Below are 10,092 nucleotides of genomic sequence, written 5' to 3'. Positions count from 1 at the left end.
CGAATTGCTCTGTTTTTGGTTAATCTCAGCCATTTTCAAAACCAATTTTTCATCAAATAATGTTTTAATTCCTTGAGGAATTACATGCTCTTTCATATTTTCATAAGACGTTTTTCTCATTATTCTCACCAAGAAATGTAAAAAACTCAAAATTAGGTCTCAACCAAAACTATATGATCCCTTTAATCAATGTACAGCATACACTGAATGAACATCTGAATCACAAATTATGTTGGGGAAATTTTTGGAAAATATTTTGAAACATATTGAGCAGTGCTCTTTATTAAAGTTGCAAATATGTTGGGCCCCCTTCACACCACATGACTTTGCCATGATTTGGCGGTCGTACGACCTTTAAAGGACGAAAGTGTGAGGTCACCAGCCTTGCCAGTTGACCAATCTCATGGACATGGTGCACTTAGATCCAAGCACAAACTGTGCGCTTGCAGCATTCAATGTAGTACATTGTATCAGAGACTGTCAATCCATGTCAGAGATGTTTCCATGTACGATGTAGTATAAAGCTCTCTTTATCAGCTGGTAAACTTAATAACATTGTAATGGATGGTGGTTCTTTTGTAGGTTATTGTCCTTTAGTAGGTAAAGTGTTACCCTTCGGATTGAGTGATGGCAAGACTTTTGTATGCAATGTACCCCCTATCCCCCCCCCCCCCCCCATATCCACCACTTGCCAGATCAAGCAAATGTATGATGAGTACCTGCATCTGTGTGTAAATCGTAGGGTAGTGTCAAGTCTTGAGTGGAATGGAAAAAAAAAAAGTGGGTGGGGGGGGGGGCACTAAGCCTTCCTGAAGTACATTTTGTACCACCGTTCTACATTGTACTTGTAGCCTAAGGTGTGGACTGTGATAAAGCCATGTTAGATAATCCGTTATCCTGCCTGTGCACATGTAGGACTGTATGTTATCAGCCAGCTGTTGACTGGTACTTATATATATGTATCTACAGTAGTAAAGTGTATCACTGCCCAGTGCATTGATTCTGCGGAGATAACAAATGAGGTACGTCATAGCAGGGTTTCCATGGGAGGGCATTCCTTTAGTATGCTCAGATTACATGCTGGTTGTCTTGGATTACAGACCCCAACAGCCTACTTGACCTATTCAATGGATATGTTTGTGACTGTCCAATTTAGTAAAGGGATGGTACAGTATTGTTGGAGATGAGAATTGGGCTTTTAACTTTTTGCAAGATACCAAGAAAACACTTATGATATAGTACAGAGTGTACCATTTTAGGAGGAAATCAAAGTTTCTTTGATGAAAATCGGGTTTGGAATGACTGAAACATCCAAAAACAAAGTAAAACAAAGCGATCGTAATAAAGTGTGGATCCCACACTTTATTAGAATTGCTCCTTTTTGAACATCTCAGCCATTTCAAAACCAATTTTCATCAAATAAACGTTGGATTCCTCATGGAATTACATGCTCTTTCATATTTCATAAGAGGCTTCTCATTATCTCACCAAAAAATGTTAGAAACTTGAAATTAGGTCTCAACCAAAACTATACGATCCCTTTAACTCTCTTTCTATTTTTCTATGAAGGAAATAGAAAGATGCATACATATAGACACAGATACCCACACAGCATGTGTACACAGTAATGGTTGCATCGGTCAAAGAATGGGATCACACAGGCAAATCTGTACTTCATGGATAAAGATCTGAACCAGATCAGAGTAGGTTAAGAGAGAAATTGTATGACTGAATAAATTCTTGTTAATCCTCCCCCCGTGATGTACAGTATATAGTATGTACAGTACAATGATATTGTGCAAGTGTACAGTGTACATTTCCATACATCATTTTTTTGTAAACTCGTACGAAACAAGTGACAAATGACAGCAATATCTGTATTATTAGCTTGAAAGCCCTCTTTTGATGGAGTGCTTACATGTAGTTTGCTAGGGTGATGCTGAGTTGTCAATAGGGTCTTCATCATGAGACTACAGGTTCTCTTGTTACCCAAGACATCACTGACATAACATCCTGTCTCTACTGTAGTGCCTGCACCAAGGAGCTTCTTGCCTGCACTCATCTACATTTCTCTCTTGCTCCTCATTCCTCCAGCCTGAGGCAACCGTCCTCCGCTAGGTGGTGAAGCCGTACGGGTGCTTCATTCGTCCGCATCCCAAGATGGCTACCTTTCCTACGGGTACGTGCATGGCGGTACGCCATTGCCGTCAGCTGCAGTCTCAACAGAGAGTTCTTCTCACCAAGGATTCCACCCTCTCCCCGGTATGCTCACCAGAGAGCACCCCTCCAGCCAGTCCCCGCAAAGGTACATTTAAGCATTTTATATGGCGCTTGATATTTATGATAAGTAGATTTGTATTACAGCCGATATGGCTGTAGGATTCTCCCAAGAAATGGCATACAATATGATATAACATAGAGTATGACTGATGGATGTTCTACTCTACAATCATGGTCAATACTAAAAGTTTGTCATGGAAGTATCCCTCTTCAAACCCCCACTCCCTCCCCTACCCCTCCCCCTTCCACAGCCTTGAGCTATGACCACAAAACTCACACCACAGATGCTGGTCAAGTTCAAATATTGGGTAATTCAGACAAGGTCAAAAGGTCAATGAACTTACATTAAAAAAACCCTATACAATTGTGTAATCACAAATTTATGTAGGCGAGACATCGCTTGGTATTTGCCTTTTTTATAGGGTTATCACTCAATTCGGGAACGTCCAGTCATATTGCAGAAAACTGTTAGTACATACATGTACAGCGATTCAGTAAAATGTTGAACCTGGCCATAAAGTCAGAATTACAGTCTGTACAGTATGATGCAAATCTAGGTACAAAGTTATGTTTCAGTGACTCCCATGACAGGGGCCACAAATGGCCTCACATTGATTTCAGTACCTGGTATACAATACATGCCATTTGATGTAACAATGTCAACTACAATTTTGCTAGAGTGAAATGCTGTTGCTTCAAAAGGCTATTTTATTGTACATGTACATGTAGGTTATACCAGTGCCATACAGGGCTGCCGTAGTAGATGACAATGTACATTAGTTGTATCTGAGGAAGCTGTGTTATTTTCTGTGCCGCTTTGAAAATCTTTTGAAAATATGCCCTTCCTAACCAGGCAAAAACCGCTCTGCCCAAGCATACAGATGTAGCTGATTACATGTGGAGAGCATTGTGTAATTATGATGGCAACCCATCTATTTTGTTATCTCGGTGAATGACAGCTCAGGGTACCGTGCAACGCAATTTCACAGGCCCCTGTCTGTATTAAACCTTAATACAATCTACCGTGCTCTCTGCTTTGCATTGGGCACAAGAACCTTCCCTGTTTGATTTCAGAATTAATTGCAGGTGTGGATGTTGCATTGGGGAAGGTACATCAATCTTTTGTATTATGACGGATGCAGTGTTAATATGTACGAGTGCTGTTTATGCTATTTATTATAGCGAGTCTAATTTTTCGCATATCCGGACTTCCCAACAATTTCGGAAGTGGTTAGATTCGCGATTGTGGAGTACAGCACTGAACGGAGAAACGAATGCATGCATGGCACATTCATGTCAGGATCAGTGTTGATATTTTCGCATGTTTTCAAATTTGTGAATAGTACCTGACTCTCAAAATCTGCAAAAATTAAACATCACAAAATATTTGGTGTATACAGTATTATCAAGGGTGCGTGTGAATGTAGGCGACCGTGTGTCATGATGGACCAGTGCGTGCAAATTTATGATGGAATGTTTTAAGTGAGCCTGACTCTCTGAGTCTGTGACATAATGTATTATTATGTTCATCACACAAATGTTAAAGGGATCGTACAGTTTTGATTGAGACCTAATTTCAGGTTTCTAACTTTTTTTTTTTTAATGAGATAATGAGAAACCTCTTCGTAATATGAAATATGAAAGAGCATGTAATTCTATGAGGAATTCAATGTTTATTTGATGAAAATTGTTTTTGAAATGGCTGATACAATATCCAAAGAAGAGCGATTCTAGTAAAGTGTGGGACCCACACTTTATTACGATCGCTTTGTTTTACTTTGTTTTTGGATGTTTCAGTCATACCAAACCTGATCTACATCAAATAAACTTTGAATTCCTCTTAAAATGGTATGCTCTGTATGATAAATATTTTCTTGGTATCTCGCAAAAAGTTAAAAGCCCAATTCTCATCTCCACCGATACTGTACTATCCCTTTAGAATGAAAATAGAATGTGTGTCAGATGAAGACACAGAGGAAAACAGATCATTGACACTTGTAAGCCTTGAAGTCTATAGGAAGCTTTCACAGGTATAATGAAGAATTGATTTATCATAGAGAAACAAGACACAAAAAATGTCAGTGTGAGGTTGTTTGCTTACCCTTTGAGAGGGATTTCAGAGAGCTCTATGTTCAAACAGTGGAGACAAACTGGATGTCAACCGTACAAAAGCAAAACAAAAACAATGCACATATTTTCAGAGGTCCATTTAATATATCTTTAATAGCAAAGTGAAAAATCACAAGAGTCAAGTGTACATGTTTGATATACCAAGGTTGTCTTAATTGTTCGTCAAAATTACGTATGAAGTTTAAAAGACAAACAAAGAAGAGTTTACTGAATTGAAATTACTCATGCTATAAAAAAATAAACAAGGTCCTTTTTGCCACCTTGAGAGGTATAGTTAATTGTTTTGTACAAATGTAGCATGTTTGGTTTTGTTTGCTGAACAAGCGTGTGTGTATGACATTGTTTTGTGGGAAGAGGCATAGATGTCAAGCTCCATGATTAATTTATGTGATTCTGTCTGGCGAGGAGAACAAATGAATGGAGAGATTGCTGTAGTGTACAGCTGAACAAAAGGCGGGGGGGGGGGGGGGGGGAGGGAGGAAGGCAGTGCACAGTACAGCAAGAGAGCAGATGGAATAGTGCTCTACGTGGTGTACGTGCAGCATTTCACTAATGAGTCATGCTATATTTGGACAACTCAATTGCATTTCAACTTCTCTCTTTTTATCCAGCTCCTGAAATCTCCCAGTTTTTGACGTCACAGGGTGATTTACATGCAAAATGTATTTGTGATAGAGGTGCGGCATTCACCATGCCCATTTCAGTTGTTTGTCGGCATATTGAACATGATGTGGTTTTATTGTACACATCTGCGCGACCGGATATTACAGTATCACATACTTTGCTTGTGCATACTTTGTTATTGTCTGTACATGTCGTATTTGGTCAGAAATGTGTTAAAGGCAGTGATGTTATCATGCAAACTTCAACCTTCCATGAAATAAAAAGCAAAAAGCTGAACAGAGCAAATTTACACATCTACATGTACCCATGGGAACAGGCACGAGGGACAAGAATGCCAATTATGAATTAGCGTTGTTCTGAGCAAGTCAACTGCTATGATCCAAACAAGCCTGTGAGGAGTTAAATAATGCGCACATTGGTACAAATAACCATTCTTTTTTTCTCAGTTGGTTGGGCACCTCCCTTGCTTTTTCAGGGCGTACTGGTAATAATGCGTAAGCTTGGCCGACAGACTGTGATGATTTAAAATGCAATTCAGCAATCTGTTCAAAACGAAGAATAAACTTGCATAAACCAGGTGACCACAATGGTCCATCAAATGTGGGGAAGCATCCATTTTGTTGTTTTACATTCTTATGTATAAACAGAGTATTTGAAGTATCGCCAAATACTAGGCTTTCTTTTTTTGTTGGGGGGGGGGGGGAGGAGATGTGGACGCCATTGATTTTCTTGGAATAGGAGTAATAGCCAGTGAACTATTCCTTTGCCATTAAAGGCCTATAGAATTTTTGTCTAGGATCAAGTTCATTGTGTGTGTGCAGTAATCCCTGTGGTATATAGGATTTGCCAATGCATTGTTAGCCTGTAGATACACAGCAGTCCCTGCTTGATTGAAGAAGGGACTGTGTGTTAGTGACAAAAGAGCTTAAGTGTAATGTCTTCTTTAGGGGCTTTGTTGTACTTCTTTCCCAGTGGTAGTAGTCAGAAGCTCTTTCTCAAATAATCCTTTGAATGAGAATTTCTAGTGGCTCTGTGGGATATTTTACCCAAGGTATAGTGAAGGGAAGTAGATTACTTTGATCATGGTATAGAGTTTAATGCCTATTTGGAGATGGTATGGAACGAGATATAGAGCAACTAACCAACCAAACAAAGAATCGGTATCTCCCTGCAAGGAGCTTCAAACACATGGAGATACAACGCTCACTTTCCTTTAGAAGTAAGCTGTGATGCCGCCGTCGTAAAACAGTGGGTGGTTGACCCTTATCTAATCTACTGGAATGTCACTCTGACCGCAATTCGAAAGCCCCGCGGAAAAATACGTCATCGGAAGTCAACGCTCTCGCAATGCATTGTGGACAAATACGTCATCGGAAGTCAACGTTCTCGCAATGCATTGTGGACGCGAAGCGATATTCGGTGATGTTTAGCCATACAGCTCTATGGCGATACTGTACTGTAGCGTGTATTAGCTAGCTAACTCATCGCGCTCGTTAATTGCTTGAATTAAGCTTCCGTAATTCCGTGGCGGACAAAACAAAAATGACTTCGTCTTCACTGACACTGGATGATAGAGACGTGATATGTATTTGTTCCATCCCCAAAACATCTAATCTCATATCCTGTTCTAATGTTTCGTGTACAATCGGTATTTACCACTCCGAATGTGTTGGACTGCAGCTGCACGGGCACGGGAGTGCTGGAAAATCGGATTGGTTTTGCGAGTTATGCGATGCCGATGAGACAGACGACGTATTGGAAGGGGATGTTGAACTTAATTCGGAAACTAAAAAAGGTACCGTTGAATTCATTGTTCTTACTGAGTGATATCATTACAAAAAAAAAAAAAAATAAAAAATCGATAGGTACAGTCAGTGTCAGCATATGCAGCTGCAGGAGGTGGTGGTCTGGATGATCGCTGAGCAAGTTTTTTTTTTGAACACTGAAAGTTGGATCATTTGAGCTGTAGACTTTACAATACGAAAACCAAGGAGCTTCAAACACACTGTTTGAAGCTCCTTGAAATGATTAACACTCAGGCCCTGTCTGCCACAGATAATATTTTCTGATAATTGATAGTACTTCAGAGAGGTATTAAATAGTAGCCAGTTAATACTTGATTTATAATAGACCTACCACGTCACTAATATTAATGATAATCATTTCCATTTGAAAAAAAAAATAATAATGTGTCTCCAAAAGAAATAGTTACACTTACAATAATACAAATTAATGGTTACAGTAATCAAATAACAGTCGTGATGCAATGCTGATTAAAAATAAAAATGATAAGTAATTTACCAATGATAAAAATAATTTAAGCGATAGTCATAAGGATACTGCAGTTACTGCTGCTGCTAACAAGAAATATGATGGGGGGGGGGGGGTTGGTGTCGGGCTTGTATTCAGGGGAAATTTGATATCCGAGTATGTCATTGCAGAATCATTGCTACAGTACATGGCATGAACAAGTCTTAAAATGAAAATCCCATAATTTTTATTGTCAATAATGATCTACCTACAGCGTACTAGTAGTGTATTTGACTACTAGTATGTCGAAGTGGCTTTGCACCCTCAGCCTGATTTTGTTTAGGAGCTGACGGAGGGCTCTTGAGAAAAATTAATAAAATGACAAAAATTCTCTTTCCTTTTCTCTATAGTTATACTTGCTGCTTTGTGCTTGTATGTTTTATTTGCATGTATCAAAATATTAATAGGTCCAATAGGAATCAAGCTGATTACCTCTTCTTTAATCCTCATCTTCAGATGACCATATGGAACAATCATATGAACAGCATGAACCAGGATCTTCGTCTGATCAACAACCGAAACTGCCTAAGCAACAACAGAAGGTGATTCCATGTAAGTACAAGTGTATACCCAAAATTGGGTCCAATTCTGGTCATTTAAGGAAGAGCAATTTGATGAATTTTAAAATCAAAAGGCATACATGTAGTTCTTAAATGTAACATTGAAAAAAAATTGAGGAAAAAATAGAAATGACTGGTACTTCACAAATTTAGTTGGTGAATTTAAAAGTACATGTATATGAGGTTTCATTCTTTTTTTCCCCCATTTCAATCTAATTTCTCTTTCATCAACAACGTAAACTATATATGTACATTTCTTAATGAAGAAAATTTTTAAAGCCTGTTGTCCTTTTTCTTTTCTAGTGCACGGCTCCAAGGTCGTTAAGAGTGTCATGGAAGCAGGGTACGACATCTATAAGGAAGCACTTGAAAGGGCACAAAAGGATGATCATTTAAAAAACTACCCTACAGGCCGAGAAGTCATTAGAGTTTGTGAACTTTTGTTAAAGTCCCCGACCGATGAGAGCAGGAAATCAGCCCTTGGACTTGTTGAGAGCGTACATACTTGTGCATGTGCTGGTGATGCATTTCCTGTTGGACCAGCAGCCAACGAGAAAATTTGCAGTGCCTTTCACCGCCTTCGAACGCAGACATCTCTACAACATACCTGGCAGACACTTCTTCTTCAGAGCGACATAACATCCTCACCCCAAACTTCACATCTTTCACTTCAGTATATACTGCGCCAACTTCTTCACATCATCACACACCGGAGACTCATTCAGCCCGATGAAATCCAGACTGATGACTCAGCAAATCTCACAGAGCATGATGAAAATGTCTTGAGATATGTGGCTGGCTACATCCCTTTCGCATTAAGTAAAAGATACACCAAGACAAACTCCAAATTCTACAGGACTTTACAATCTTGGAGGGGTTCAGATGAAGACATTGTTGCAGATACATTTCTTGAGTACACATGTACTTGGACGAATCTTGTTAATAGAGGGGGGCTTTTCCGTGTTAAGGACAATGTTTACATGCTGTTCCGGGCCATGGAAATTCAAACAAAAAGAACACTTAATATGAATCTTGCTCAATCTCCTGACCTTGGAGGCTTGTTGACCAAAGCTTTACTGCAAAGTGAACATGTTCTACATTGTTGGACCTCCCTCATTGAAGATTTGACTGAAAGTGAAGCACAAACATTGCTGCTTACTGTTGTAAGATACTGGGTAAAGATCAGGGTTAATGCCTTTGTACGAGTGTTTCTAAATCTACGCAAAGAGGAACAAGCAAAGAAAAAAAGGAGTAAGAAAATAGCACGCAAAGGAGAAAAGAGTTTAAGGAAAACTCTTCAGAAGTAATGAGCGAATCATTTGTGACAATCAGCAACATTGTCCTTAATTTCTACCGGTAGTATAATCTGGGATCATTGATGTCAAAAAAAACAAAAAATTTTTCAGTTATACAGTTTGAAGTACAACTTTGGTCAACATTCATTCCTAAAATTAAGAACAGATGGAGAGGAGAGCAATTGTCCATGTATAACAACTGATGAAGCTAAATGCTGTAATGCTGTGATTATTCATGGAATCTTTATTAATGGTGCCTGTCAGTATTGTACGTTGTAACATTGTACATCCATCCTTCAGCAAGCTTTGTATTTGGCAATACACATATTAACAGAAAAGAAGTTTGTTAATGTATACATTAAAAACAGCTAGCACAATGAAATAGATCCCTAAGTGTTCATTGATTAACCATTCTGGTCACTTCATCTACAGGTCCATTCTTTGCTAGAATACGAGTTTCATAAATTGCTATGTTGGGCAAGCTGCTGCATTATATCGCTTTGAATTGAGTTAAGTGCCTAACCAACGGAGAAAAATGAAGGGTCGTTTGTACCCATGTGCACATGAGATATCCCCGATCTGGCTTGGTCCGTACGCTGATACCACCCAGCAGTTACCTGGCAACAGGGTGAATGCACCTGCAATAATGTTGTATTTGCATGGTGTGTTATTGTACAGTGAACGAGGAGTCTCTCTATTTCTCTCTCTCCTGTTCTTTCTCACCATCTTTCATAATCGCTGCCCCCTTCTTCTTTGTTTTTCTTTCTTAGCATCACCTGCGTTCCTGTCCGTGTATGTTTTGTTGTGTAACTGTTTTTGTTGTGTAAAATTAGGTTGTCTTGTTGTAAAAACTCTTAATTTATTTATCTTTGTATGAGGCCCCAATATCAAGT

The 10,092-nt window shown here is 39.1% G+C and overlaps 1 protein-coding gene across 1 annotated transcript; it reads left to right on the top strand.

Annotated features, from left to right (window-relative positions):
- The first annotated feature begins 7,776 nt into the window (after positions 1-7,776).
- LOC139724606 (uncharacterized) lies at positions 7,777-9,211 on the top strand. The gene is made up of 2 exons (XM_071635739.1): positions 7,777-7,896; positions 8,208-9,211. The coding sequence occupies exons 1-2, from the start codon at positions 7,809-7,811 to the stop codon at positions 9,209-9,211; spliced, it is 1,092 nt and encodes a 363-aa protein (XP_071491840.1). The 5' UTR covers positions 7,777-7,808.
- Positions 9,212-10,092: the final 881 nt, after the last annotated feature.

Source organism: Diadema antillarum, unplaced genomic scaffold (genome assembly GCF_040938485.1).
Source record: "Diadema antillarum isolate AM-2024a unplaced genomic scaffold, OU_Dant_1.0 scf00000223, whole genome shotgun sequence".
In the NCBI taxonomy this organism is placed as follows: Eukaryota; Metazoa; Echinodermata; class Echinoidea; order Diadematoida; family Diadematidae; genus Diadema; species Diadema antillarum.
This window is presented reverse-complemented; position numbering and strand designations above follow the sequence as displayed.

Bases quoted from the DNA above. Each gene is read 5' to 3' on its own strand.
- LOC139724606 (XM_071635739.1), top strand. From the start codon at position 7,809: ATGGAACAATCATATGAACAGCATGAACCAGGATCTTCGTCTGATCAA. The intron at 7,897-8,207 runs GTAAGTACAAGT...TTTCTTTTCTAG, and splicing joins ACAACAGAAGGTGATTCCAT to TGCACGGCTCCAAGGTCGTT.